The following is a 14,842-nucleotide window of genomic DNA, read 5'->3' on the forward strand; positions in this document are numbered from 1 at the left end:
TGACTACTTTCACTTTTGGTTTCACCACTTTCACTACTTTCACTTTCGGTTTCACCACTTTCACTTTCTGTTTCACCGCTTTCACTTTTGGTTTCACTATTTAACTTTCAGTTTCATGAATTTAGTTTTCACTTTCTCCACTTCCTCCTCTTTCAGGCCTTTCATATTCCCAACTGTCACAGCTTGAGCATTTACTTTTGCTTTCACTGCTTTTGCTTTCACTGTTTTCGCTTTCACTACTTTTGCAGTAATTTTCACTTTCATCACTTTCACTTTCGATTTTGCTACTTTCGTTTTCAGTTTCAATTCTTTTGCTTGCACTTTCAGATTCTGTTCTTTCACTTTCAGTTTCAATTGTTTTGCTTTCACTTTGTTTCACTACTTTCGCTTTATGTTTCACTACTTCCATTTTCGATTTCACTAATTTTGCTTTCAATTTCACAAAATTAGTTTTCACTTTTTGCCCTCCCACCTCTTTCAAGCCTTTCATATTCCCAAATGTCACAGCTTTAGCGTTTACTTTTGCTTTCACTGCTTTTGCTTTCACTACTATCACATTCATTTTCACTTTCATTGCTTTCACTTTCGATTTTGCTACTTTCACTTTCAGTTTCAATTATTTTGATTTCACTTTCTGTTTCACTAATTTCATTTTTGGTTTCAATTCTTTTGCTTTCACTTTCGGTTTCACCACTTTCACTTTCTGTTTCACTACTTTTGCTTTCAGTTTCACAAATTTAGCTTTCACTTTCTCCACTTCCTCCTCTTTCAAGCCTTTTATATTCCCAACTGTCACAGCTTTAGCATTTACTTTTGCTTTCACTGCTTTTACTTTCACTGTTTTACTTTTCACTACTTCTGCAGAAATTTTGACTTTCATTACTGTCACTTTCACTTTCGATTTTGCTACTTTCACTTTCGGTTCCACTACTTTCACTTTCAGTTTCATTATGTTCACTTTCTGTAATTTCACTTTTGGTTCCACTATTTTCACTTTTTGTTTCAGTGCTCTCACTTTTGGTTTCACTACTTTTGCTTTCAGTTTCACAAATTTAGTTTTCACTTTCTCCACTTCCTCCTCTTTCAAGCCTTTCCTATTCCCAACTCTCACAGCTTGAGCATTTAGTTTTGCTTTCACTGCTTTTGCTTTTACTGTTTTAGCTTTCACTGCTTTTGAAGTAATTTTCACTTTCATTACTTTCGGTTTTGCTAGTTTCTCTTTCGGTTTCACCACTTTTGCTTTCAGTTTCACTACTTTCACTTTCGGTTTCAGTTCTTTTGCCTTCTCTTTCAGTTTCACGACTTTCCCTTTCCGTTTCACTACTTCCATTTTCAATTTCACTGCTTTCAGTTTCGGTTTCACTACTTTCACCTTCTCTTTCACTGTTTTCACTTTCTGTTTCACTACTTTAACTTTCTGTTTCAGTTATTTTGCTTTCACTTTCGCTTTCACTACTTTTGCTTTTGGTTTCACTGTTTTGCTTTCATTTTTGCAAATTTAGTTTTCACTTTTTCCACTTCCTCCTCTTTCAAGCCTTTTATATTCCCAACTGTCATAGCTTTAGCATTTACTTTTGCTTTCACTGCTTTTGCTTTCACTTCTTTTGCTTCCACTACTTTCGCATTCTTTTTCACTTTCATTGCTTTCACTTTCACTCTATTGGTTTCACTTTTGATTTTGCTACTTTCCCTTTTGGTTTCAATTCTTTTGCTTTCACTTTCACTTTCAGTACTTTAACTTTTGGTTTCACTACTTTTGCTTTCAGTTTCACTACTTTCAGTTTTTGTTTCAATTCTTTTGCTTTCACGTTCAGTTTTGCAGCTTTCACTTTCGTTTCAACTACTTTCACTTTTCTCCCACTTCTTTCAGTTTCACAGTTTTCACTTTTGCTTTTGCTCTCCCTACTTTCATTTTCAATTTTGTTTCTTTACTTTTCTTGCTTTCACTTTCGCTTCCACAGCCTACATATTCATTTTTGGTTTCACTACTTTCACTTGCACTGTCACTTTTTCGCTTTCACAGCTTTCACTTTTACTTTAGTATTCACAACTTTCGTTTTCACTGCTTTCACTTTCACTTTTGTCATCATTACTTTCGCTTTTGTTTTCAGTTTTTGCTTTCACAGCTTTCATTTTCTTTTTCACAACTTTCACTTTCACACTTTCATTTTAATCTCTTTTGCTTTCACTTTCACCGCTTTCACCGCTTTTGAAACGAGGATGAAAAATTAAAGCTACAATTTTAATAAAGATTTGTAGGGAATGGTATGTTTATTTACAGCACTGTGGATGCATGTGGGGATATTTTTTTTTAAATGGATATGTGCACTTTTGAGAACTCTTGATCTTTATGTTTTTGGGTAATTTTTATATATGTAGAATTTTATAATAGATTCATGTATGTTTATTTTGTTGATTTTGTGTTACACTTACCGCTTGTTACACTTCTACTTAGTTTTTTTTAGAAAGTACAGAAAGAACTCTTGGGTTATTTGCTTTGTCTGTTTTAAGATTTGAGGAGTCTTTCTTATCTCTTCCTTAGCTAGGACAATTTTGCTAGTGCTGTAGTTATTAGACTAAACAACATATTTTACCTATGTTAATAAGCTCGAAGAGGTACATTTTACTTAAATCAAAATGGATTTTTACTTTGTTAAGTTTTTACTCTGTTTCAGTTTCATCCCTTTCACCACTTCCACCACTTTCACCACTGCCACAACTTTCAGCACTTTCACCACTTTCATCACTTTCAACACTTCTACGTTCCCAACTTTCACAATTTTCGCTTTCACTTTCACTTCTTTTGCTTTCATAATTTTTGCTTTCCCTTTCACTACTTTCCAACTTTTGCTTTCACTACTTCTGCTTTCAATTTCACTTCTTTCTCTTTCTGCTTTTCTTTCACTACTTTCTTTCACTACTTTTACTACTTTCACTTTCATTTTCACAGCTTTTGCTTTCACAACCATTACTTTTACTTTCACGCCTTTCGCTTTCACTTTTGCTACTTTCACTACTTTCACTTTCAATTTCACCACTACCACTTTCAGCAGTTTCAATACTTTCAGCACTTTCAAAACTTTCACTTTTGCTTTCACGACTTTGGCTTTCACTTTCACAACTTTCACAACTTTCACTTTCACCTTCACTACTTTCACTTTCTCTACTTTTGTTTTGACTTTCGCCACTTTCATTTTCACAACTTTTGCTTTCACCACTTTCACTTTCACCTCTCTTTTAAATGGTGAAACAGTTTTCAGTTGTTAAGCTCTGCTATTCCAACTGGTATCTGAGGACATTCCCCAGCCCAATTTACACACCTGTAACTGGAAATTTTCTCTTGGAGATCTGCAAAATGAGGTTTTGAAGACAGTTCAGAAAGGAAGATGGAGTCTTTAGGATCTTAAAATTCAGGACACCTTTCTAAAGCACAGGGACATTACTCTAAAGGTTTATGAGACTGGTAGTTTTTCTTTAAAATAGTCTTTTTTTCTTTTTAACTTCACTCTTGGAATTCATCAAACTTCAGCTTAAAATTTTCCATAATTTCAGCCCAAGACAGCCATAAAAAAATTCAGGTTCTGGTCTGAAATTTATCACAGTTTTGCAATGGAAATTACGAAGTACTTTTTGCCTCTAAAACTGTATTGTGTAAATAAAAATCAGTTTTCCTCCACTGTTAATGCAAGTATTTTAATTGTAACAATTGTCAGCTTGTGTTTAAAGGAACACTCCAGAGTAGGGCAGGCTTCATCTGCCTGAATAGCATCCAGCTCTTGGATACTGCACAATCAGAGCCAGCAGGTTCCTGCTCCTTGGAAGAATCCCCCTGCAGGGCTGGGCAGCTCAAGGCCCCTGGATCAGCCTGTGACTCTCACCCGGACTGCCCTGATGGCAGCGATGAGGACCCAGCCAGCTTCTGTGAGTGAATCCCATTTCTTTAGAGGGCCAGCCTGCTGAGGAGTGCAGGGAAACCTAAATGCTTCAATTCAACCAATCACTAGAAAAAAAATTTGAAATTTATATGGCTTCTTTTCCCCAGAATATTTAATGACATACAGGTCAAAAGAATTGTTCATTGCATTTTCTTCTTTCCGTTGCTTTGTGTTCCTCTGTCTGGCCTCATTATCATGTTTTAGATACAGCTAGTAATTTGTTTAATAATATGCTGAAATACAACATTTACTGTATTTTTGCTTAAATATATTCCCTGTGTATGACTTCTATAAACCTAATTTGCAAGGGAGTGAAATCTGCATTGGGATTTGTTCTCTAAACAGTTTTCTACAGTTTTTTAGAGCGTTTGTGAATTACTGTCAGAAAATTTATTAAATGAAATTATATTTGCACTATGATACAAATCACCACAAAAATGTAGTCCGGAAGCTACATTTTCATTATATTTGCAGCTGAAGGTAAGTTTGTTTAGAAGCCACAGTTTCTTGTGTACAATGAAGAGTAAAAAGAAAAAAATTAAAATTACTGAAAAATGTCTGTAATAATTCTGAATTTTAGACCTCTATGTGAAAATGTCTTTACGGACCCTATCATTTCTAAAATTAATATTATAGGGCATGCATAAGTATGTATGTTTGCCTGTGGTAGTAATACTTAAATATGTGTTTAACATAAAAAAATGTGTACATATTTAAGATACTGGTGATGATATATATTGCTACTGGGATGTGCCAATTAAATTTTTGTGTATTGCTCAAGGTAGCAGGATTAAAAACACTGATAATGTTTTATTTTCTAATTCCTTGGTGAGACTTCAGGAAATATTTGTGACTGCAAGCCATCTTTTTAACTCACAATATGAATACTGAATTTTTTTCAATTACTTAAATAACCATGTGGGAACTATCTCTGAAACAACTAATATGTGCATATGCTGAAATAACATTTTAAATAGAAAGTACATACTGTTTTATCTCTGGGTAGAATCTAAGCAAACATTAAAGTCTGTAAGGGTTCCCTCTCCGAGAACTCCTTTTGATTTTTACAAGGCTTGACCCTCTGCTGCTAACTCTGTATCTGTCCGGCATCCACTGGTAGGAGTATGGAGAGTCCTTGTAAGGTCTTTTGGAGGAATGGAGTGAAAGTTAATTGTATTTTCAAAGCTGGACTTTATTTCTCAGCAATTCAATGACCCCACTTCATAACAATGAAAGAGAATTGTGGTGTAGAGCAACTGGAAATAAAAAAGAATAATTTTTAGATTTCAAAAGATGATGAAAAATAATTGTCATAGTTGAAGGGAGCTTTTAATCATACTACACATGGTGAAAATTAAGATAACTCCAAACATTTAAAGGGTTATGCCTCAGACATTGATGCTAGGTAACCCAAAAGATTACAAATTACCTAGATCTAGTCAGGATTTCAAAGATAACAGTAGAATTTTTGGGAATATTTCTTCCATTATGGTGATGCTGATGGGTCAGAAAAAAATTGAGATTTGGCACAAAATGACCTGATGGCCATAACATTGTCCTTTGTGGAATCTCCAGAGTTAGGATGCTTGGACAAGGAATGATGAAAGCCACAACCAGTCGCAAATGTTCTTCAATAGCTCTGTGTAGTGCTCCATTCTCTGCTGCTGCTTCTGCAATTAACTTTGGTTTTTCTGTGGAATTGGGCATTGTTTGCTTAACTATGTGTTGAAATATTCACAGTTTGAAGAGGTATCATTTCATTGGAGTGCACAAAAGTACATTCATCCTCCAAAAAGAGGGTGGAAAAAGGTTATTTTGTGAAGTATAAGTACCAATAGTAGTTGCTTATTTCTCTGACTACTGGCTGAGAAGAAAAGAGCACACAAAAGTGTGTGATCTTTACAATAGCAATAATTATTGTTAAAGTTGACCCATTTTAATGGATAATATTGTCTTGCATGCTTCCCACACTCCTTTTCAGGAAAGAGGGCCCTAATGGAATATAGCTACTCAGCATTTTGGTCAGCTTAGAAGATTAATATTTTAGACACTTTCCACTGTATTGAGAAAAAAAGGTGTAAAAAAAAAAGTTCTTATTTATTTTTATTCTTTGTTCTTTTATTCACATTATATCAATTTTCCACAAGATCTTAATATTCTCCTCCATGATGTTTAGAGTTCACTATATTCATTCATATTGATTTTCAGTAAAATTTCCTATCTGGTACAACAATGTACCAGATTTAGCCTTTATTAGGTCTTGTAGCATCTATCCTTGGACATATTGTCAGTAGCTTCCTTTGTTCAAGTGTTCTCAGGTACTGAAAGAGCTGACAGGTCCCCTACTGCACAAAAACAATGGCAGACAGCTGTTACTTAATGTGAAGGATTCCTCTCCTTTAGGAGTTTCTTTATTTCATTATAATAAAGAATTTAAAAATAATGTTTCTCTTTTGTCATGTTGATTTGTCATGAATAGTATTATAATAACAGATTTTATTACAAGAACAAACACATAAACATTTTGCAGTGCTTCCTAATATTTGGTATAATCTATGCTCATTGTATATATATATTTCTTTATTTATTTTTAAGTCTATGAAATTTAAAAGTCTCAAAAATTAGGAAATTGTCTAGGAAACACGCATATGAGTAACCATCTTTGAATTGTTAAAATCTATGAATCTAATGGAGTGACAAGTTATGAAAGTACAGATTTTACTATTAAATTCTACATTTTCATTATGTCTTTTCTGAAACCTCTTACTTGTGATCCCTCCTAAATTTTTTATTTCAGTGAATGATAGCAAGTTATGAAAACCTAGTTAATATATTCAAACAGAAAGTGAGAAGCAAAACTTGGATAATTTAAAGGACTATAAAGATCCTTTTCATGCTGATGCCTTTTCTTTATTTCCCACCCAATATAAAGGAAGTTTTGTACTAAATACTGTGTCAAATAACTAATATTTAAATACTATACTTATTATTATTTTACATTATTTATGTCACCTTCACAACACTTATAAACCCATGAATACAGCTTGTAAACAAGTCTAGGAAGCACTTGCTATTTTCAAGTAGTATCACATTTTGATGGAATAGTCTTTCTAGAAACTACCTGCTCATCAGCATCCATGTAAATTCAAAATTATTGTGGGGTGGGGTCATCCAATAGGTATTTCTGAAAGAGGATCACTTCCATTTATCTTAATTAGAAGCTTTTTTAAAACAGCCATCTTTACTGCTTCTGCATTTAATTTAACACTTCTAGTATTATCTTAAATAGTCTCAGCTTTTCATAGGATTTGTATAATTTATTAATATGGAATATGTAGAATGAAGGAAACCTGTATAATTTTAAAGCTGTGTAGTTTTTACATAATTTCATTTATAGTATAGCAATTTACAATTGCAAATCCTTGAAACCTTCCACAGCAGGTGAGCAGAGACACAAATATTTTTATTACCATTCAACATTAAAGTGGAAAGAGCACTTTTTAGTCTGAAACATTTGTTTTACTAAACAGTTGTGCATTTCCTGTGATGCTGAATTTGCCTGAAATTGTCGGTATCTGTTCATTGATATGGTATGTGCATGGGGAGAACAAGGAGCTACATCAATGCTATTTTCACAGACTTCACTTCTGAGCAGCACTGTGTAGCACTGACTGCCTTTGTGTTTCACAAGAGCAGCTCCAAGCATATGTGACCTCTGCAGAGCAAGGGGGGACATGAGATTCTCTTAACCTCTCTTAACCCTAAGCAAGGGAGCTGAGTCTTTTCAGAAGGGTTTGAGGCCATCTCACCTATGAGAGTTATGAGTCATCTGCCTAATGACTTATGAAATGAGGAAGTTCAGGCTGGATGATCTGTGGCCATCTGTGACATTTCTGTACAAAACCTTTAACAAATTCTGGGTAAATAAAATTAATCACAAACTGAAAGGGAAAGTCCACAGACACTCAGAAAGAAGGTATATGTGTAATCCTTCATTTCATGGGATGACATAAAATGTTAGCCAGAAATGACAAAATATTAATCGCAAAGAGGCTCTTTGGTTTCTGTTTATAATGATAGTTATTACCTCAAATTCCAAAGACACTTAGGTGTTGCCATATGGAATGAGGGAAGCACCCTCCTCATTCTGTACTGTTGTTCAGGGAAATACCAGCCTGGTGGAGAGACCAGCTGAATGTCCCCATTTGTGTTCATTTGGTTGAGCTCTCAGAGCAGGATTGAAAACTTTTATGCAGTTGCAGGCTAGCAAAGCTGAAGCAGTATGACTTGGCTGGTAACCCAGCCTAGTTAACAGAACTGCTGTGTTTTACCCCTGGAGGATCAGGAGGAGATGGGATAAATAAAGTAAACTAGTCAAAGAAAAAAAAAAAACATTCCCATTTAACCTCTCTGTGCTCTGGAAGCATGTTTTGTTCTGTTCTGTTTGTTTTATTTTGCTGTTTGTTTGTTGTTGGTTTTTTTTTTTCTTTTTAATATGTTGGAATGGTTTTCTATTAATTGAAAAACCTTTTCAGTGTATTTTATGGCTTCATTAACCTACACTTATTCTTGAAACTCAAAAAGGTTTTGGGGAACAAATTTTTTTTCCTGGCCTCATCACTGGATTTTGTAGAAATGGTGTAATAATTTACTTTTTCACTAGTTAAGATATATTGATGTATTCACATGGGTTAAAAAAAATCAAATTTGACATACTGTTAAAATGGAAGCAAGTTTTTGTTTCCTTTCTATTTTCATTTCTGTTTTGCTGAATTATAAAGATAACGGTCTGAAATAGAAAACTGGCTAATTTTCCATTCAAAATGTCAAAAAACCTATCTTCAGTTTGAATCCATTGAAATCTTCCTAGTGAAATATAAAACATAAGCTCTGGTGCTGAGAATTCCAATAGAAAGGGACATAATATATCAGTAAATAGTTTTATGTCAAACTTAACTGCAGCATGACTACTCAAAAACAATAGGCTGTGCAGTCACTTATTTTCCTACTATGGATAGTGAAAGATTATCTATAATCCAGAAGGTTCAGGAAAAAATGTTGAATATTTGATAGGCACACTTCTTAATTTTTTTTAATGTTTGAGGAACGAAAAAACACACTGAAAAACTGTCTTACTTGGGTTTTAACCAAAGCACAGAACTTTTCTTTCAAGCTTGATTAAACATTTACAAACACCCCCTTGAGTTTTTAGAATTAAATAGGGATCAGATTTGACTGTTAATTTGGACAAATGCATTTCACTCACAGTTGACAGCAAGCTGTTCTATAACATATTTACAATTTTAAATTTAAGTATCACTTCCAGACACTACATAGGGGGAACACTTGAGTTTGGTAACTGACTGTGGTCAGTGTTTCTGCATAATTGGGTGCTTTTTTAGAGCTTTAAATTTCAAGTGAAAGGTGTAATAAAAAAACATTTAGCATCTAAAGTGTGGTGAGCATTACCATATTCTATTCCTCTCCACCACCCAAAAGGAAAAAACCAGCCATCATCATCATCAAAAAACTAAACCCAACCATGGACATCAACAAAAAAAAAACAACCCCGAAGTGCATCAACATGAATGTTCTTCATACCTCTATAATTCTGTTCAGACTTGAATAAAGTTTGAAAAAAATGACTGCACAAAACCAATTTCATTTGGGATTGTGTTTTGGTGTGTGTACATCTCTTTTTTTCCCCCTATATATATATTCAGCTTATATATTCAGCCTAAAAATGGATGTGTATACATTTCTTTCTATATCTATAGGGTTAGAAAAAATTGTACTACAGGCTACCAATGTAAGAAATGCTGATTTCACCACACCTCTCTTCCTGTTGGACATGATGAGTGATGAGCTCTAAACACAAAAAAGCTGTTCTTTTTATCAGCATAACAAATCTTCTTGACGTCCCAAATGCCTTCAGAAAAAAAATAATTTAAAAAATGTTTCCATGCTAAATATATTTTAGAGCTGTAGAATAATAGTTATTAGTACTATTTTGATCTTAGTTTAATATTTAAACCATTATTTTAACTTGTTTTCTTTGGTATGCCTATAGGGTAATTTATGGATGTCTTTTTGGGTATTACTGTGAAGATACTGCAGTCAGCTGTTTATGCAGAAGACATTTTGTGGGGTTTAGGGAGGCCAGGAGAAAGAGATATTTAAGCAAAGAATGTTTGCCTTTTTGTGTCACATTGATTCTCTCAAGACTGCTTAGCTAAGGAAAGCAAAATGCCTATATATAGTATTAATTACTAAAACAGCTTAGTCTTGGATATCTATTAGCATATTCAACCATAATGTACTAGCAATTGAAGTCTAATTAAAAAGATACCTTGTAAAAGCATGAAAATTTAATCAAATAAGTTAACCAAGTTTCATTTTAAACTATATATACTGTACTAAACAGAAAATTATGGACCATCAAATTTTAATGTATATGGTGAAGCCAGATAAGAGACACTGATATTTGTGGTTTATTTTGTACCTTAAGATTTAACTGCTCAAATAACCTCTATATTCTTGGAAACTTTTGCTATTTAGCTTTGCTACAATGGTGCTTAAAGAAAGATGCATTTAATTTTGGTTTTTTACAATCTCAAAATTGGAGTCATATGTATGATCGTGCCTGAGGCTGATATGGTCAGATAAATGTACTGTGGGAGCAGAAAGTCACAAATACAGTTCTAAAATAATGGTTGTAATTGCAAAAAGTGACCCCAGGAGTTAAGTGTAGTGCCTTGGGAAGCTGTTCTGGACCAGAAAAGAAAACTCTGAGTATAAAACTTTCCTATCCAAATACTTATTTGTACTCAATCAATGTAGAAGTGTGTGAAAATTTTGTACAATTTAAATTGGTCTAATCCATACCAACTGAGAAAATGGTCTTTTACTTTGCAATAAAAGTTTCTAGGCAATCTGAATAATTGATAGGTTTAAATCTCATTTTCAAAAAAAATTAAATGAAAGCTTAATTAATCTTTGCTTTCCATATATTTTAAGCCCTAAATGCATTTGATTTTTCTCACATGTTCATAACTAAATTACTGGTGCAATTCTTCTTTAAAAAAATATTTAATGTTATTTTTATAATAGCTCACCAACCTATGTACAGGTCTTTACTATGGTTATTCTCTTACAGGTAGTTTGTTTCATGGTTCTGAGTTTGATTAAGAAAGGGAGGGCCTGCCCAGCCTGTTACCTGTATTCTTGAACTAGTTATTCCTCTGAATAACCTGAAAAACATTTTTGCTTCTTCAACACTCTAAGTACATCTAAGTACAAAAGCCAGTCAGAGTTGTGGCATTAAACTGTTGCATCAAGTTCAGCTTATTGATCCCTTGTTGCTGATGTTCTTACCACAGCTAATTACACCTTGTGTGATTTTGAGACTGACCTCTGTGGATGGAAGCCACTGAGCAAAGGTGATGCTGACTGGAACATAATGAAAGGACAGGCTCCCCGTGACAGAGAAATCCCTGGCAGAGGTCATACAAATAATATGGAGCATGGTGAGGCTTCTTATTTTTCTCATTCTGTCATGAAAATTCCTACTTGTAAATGGTCACAGGCTTTGAAATGGATGCCACATATTATTCTGTAACATATTACCTGTAAATAACACAGGTAGTATGTTACAGAAAGTCAGTCTGTTGGAGATAATATTTTTTAGCTGTGATCTAGTTACTATGTCTTTGTAACCATTATTTTTGGCTGGCATAATCACTGAGGTATGAGACTTAATGCAGTTTTTTTGAGATACTGATCTTTGAACTGACAGCTGACTTTGTGTATATCATAACCATTGCTTGCCCAATATTCACATAGGGGCCATTTTTGGAAGCATTATTTGGACAAATAGCTTTTTGTATATTAAAATTAAATTAATCTATATTGTCTGGAAAAATATAGAGTAAGTATAATTTCCTTTAAAGAGTTGTCCTTCCTTCAGCCTATATTTGCCATACAATGTATTCAGCTGAAAAAACATTTTATTCCAGAAGAGGACTGTTAAAAATACTTTTACAAAGTGAAAATTATATTACATTACCCAATCCATAAAAATAAAACTGCCAAGCATGGTTTTCAATATCAAATAATATTGACAAGTATTCTGTGTCTTTAATTTTATTAAAATGTATCTATCATACTGCTTCCAGTGGAGATAAGATTAAAATCTGTCTTACAGTCCAGAGCCCATTTAATTATTTATGTTTATTATCTGTGACCAGACCTCCACACTTCTCTTTCATATTCATGTTAAAGAAATATGCCATGTTAAGTATTCCACCTCAAGCTTTCAAAGGTATAGAAACTCCAGGATTAAAATTCACCTGAGCAAACAGTAGTGGGTGAAGTATGTATGTGCATGCTATGGAATGATTCTAAATGATCAGTCATATTTTATCCACTGGTCCTCATGTGATGAAGTGCACCCAAGTTGCTATTCACTTTTCTCAGCAGCTGTTTGATATTTCATTTTATTTTCTCTGTATAGTGGGACTGGGTCTGCATTACTGCACTTTATGTAAGCACTGCTGTGTTACAGGTTTCCAACTCTCAAAGCTCCAGAAGGGTGCACTGATCTGCCTGTGTCTGTCTCTGCTATAGGTGCTGGTGAGATCTGAGGGGCAGTGTGTCAGAAGGAAGGCTGCTGGCAGCCTGAGTATCGTATTAAAATCACCTATATGGAGCCATGTGTTGCTTCACTTAAGTTGCATTGATACCTGAATTTTTACAAGTTTGTTTCAGTGTTGCTGCAGGTTGAAGCCTCAAGCAGATTTGGAGGTTACTATGCCCCACCTCTCAAGCCCAGTAATGTTGCATTCTCTGTATAAATTAGCTGAAAAGGTATTTGTGAGGTGGTTTTGTACCAATCTATCATTGTGTCCACCACAGCCAGAACTTCAGAATTAGGATTCCAGAATCTGAGCAAGTTTTTGCCAATATTAAATCACCATCCTGCAGGTTGCAACTGTTCATTTTAGTACACAAAGTGGTCATCTCTCTTCTCTCCTGGGGAGGGCAGTAGCAAATTTTGATTAATGAAGATCTTAACAAGGCTACAGTAGAGCCTGAGCTGCAAATTAAAGAGGGTCCTTTGAAGTACCCTTGCATTCCAATGAGGGGAGCTTCCCTCATGCTGTGGAATGCAGCATTCCTGTTTGTACAGGAACCTGGAATGGCCCCCTCTTTGTGCCAGCCTTGCTAAAGCAATGCCATTATTCACATGCGGCTGGACCTAACCCTTGGCTTCATTACAGATCCATGGGAAGTAAGTGGCTAAGGAGTATGAGTGTGGCAGCACAATAGCTGGTTTTCCAAGATGTAAGGAAATATGTGTAATATAAATGCTCAAAAAAGACTGAGCCTTTAGTGTTGTTTTGCATAGACTTTCATGAAAAAGTCTCAGTATTCAGCAAAGGCAGCACTGACGGCATTCAAAATATGCTGCTTTAGGGCCCCTTGAAAATGTTTATCCTTCCCTACCTTTGTCTGAAGCACATCTGCTGTAGTTCAAATCCAAATGCAGTGCATTTGCCAGAGTTCAGATTAGATCTTTAATTAAGCTTTCATCCCCACTAGCACAGACAACAATGTCAAGTCTGTGGACCCCATGAGAAAATACAGCTTATTCCATTGGCTCCCGTGGTCTGCAACATTGTTAGCATGCTTAAAAGTGGCTGGGCTGTGCTGAGAGTGAATACTGTACCCTAAAGGAAATAATTTCTGGTTTAAATTCTGTTTGAAACATTACTTAAGCCAATTAAAATGTGTCCTTTAGGGATCTTGGCTGAAGTCTCTGTTGCTTGATCTCCAGGATGCTCTGTGTTGCTGCTCCTCTGCTCTCCCCAGTCCGTGCAGAGAGTGGATGGGCAATGTGTGAAGGTGATGGGCAATACTTGTAGTGTTTCAAGGCTGGAGATCTTAAGGTTTTTGCTTGAAGAGAGCAGATTAAAAAATACGTCCAGTGGATCTGCACAGTACTGCTCTCAGAGAAGCAACATCTGAGCTGCCTTTGAGGGGCTCCGTAGTCACTGAGGTTTATGTGCTCACAGGCACCATGACAGGGTAGTCTTAGCAATGGCTGCCAAAAAACCTTATTTCCTTCTCCCTCTCTCCTTGTCTTTGGAATCAGTCATGATGATTTTACAAGAAGGAAGAGCCAGGAGCATTTAGCAATTGTTTTGTCTTTACCCACATAGACATTGTCGCAATCTGTTACAGCACCCTCATTATCTACAGAGACTGAACTGATGGCAAAGCAGTTTAGATTGTTTTGATCAATGAATAAGCTTTATGTGTCTCATGAAGTATATAGTTACCTCTCTGGGGTAGCCATTTGCCATTGGAGCATGACATATTTCTCATACTTTAAAATAAATATTTTTATAGGAGCGTTCATTTACTTCAGTGGATCACACCAGAGGAACACAAAGATGGCCATGTCTCACCTGGGAAGCCCTTTCCTTGTCAAGCTTACCCCTGGGCTCTCCTGCTGCCAGGTAACAGTTTGATATGAACTGTCCCCATCTTGGTGACCTATCCCTCAGCTGATGCAGGTCAGGTATTCCTGCTCTAAGTGTTGCTGCTGACGGTTCCGTTTCAATACCAGTGGGAGGAGTTACAGACTGCTTTGGGAGGACAGAGAAGGCAATTTTTGTTGTTTTGCTACCAAATTTTTATATCTGATTATTACTATTCTTTTTCAAAGCACCCAGCAGGTAACTCAGATTTCAGGACATACTCCATTTTTTTTGTGTGCTTCGGCAAAGGTATCTGGACAATAATAGCAGGGCTCTATCAAATAGCCACTCTGTTGTCTGCAGACAGGAAAGTCACATAACCAGGCTTCCATATGGTTTCAAGTCACTGTACACATCAGCTGTGGT

At 35.3% G+C, this 14,842-nt stretch overlaps 1 protein-coding gene across 1 annotated transcript in view; it reads left to right on the plus strand.

The window, feature by feature from the left end:
* The window catches only part of MALRD1 (MAM and LDL receptor class A domain containing 1), a 236,253-nt gene that overhangs the window by 27,783 nt on the left and 193,628 nt on the right, over nt 1-14,842 (plus strand). The window contains exons 9-11 of the mRNA XM_031503816.2: nt 3,714-3,921; nt 11,315-11,461; nt 14,346-14,455. Of these exons, the coding sequence (XP_031359676.2) occupies nt 3,714-3,921; nt 11,315-11,461; nt 14,346-14,455 (465 nt within the window). The remainder of the gene's footprint in view (nt 1-3,713; nt 3,922-11,314; nt 11,462-14,345; nt 14,456-14,842) is intronic.

The sequence above is a fragment of the Lonchura striata genome, chromosome 1, assembly GCF_046129695.1.
Source record: "Lonchura striata isolate bLonStr1 chromosome 1, bLonStr1.mat, whole genome shotgun sequence".
Taxonomy (NCBI): Eukaryota; Metazoa; Chordata; class Aves; order Passeriformes; family Estrildidae; genus Lonchura; species Lonchura striata.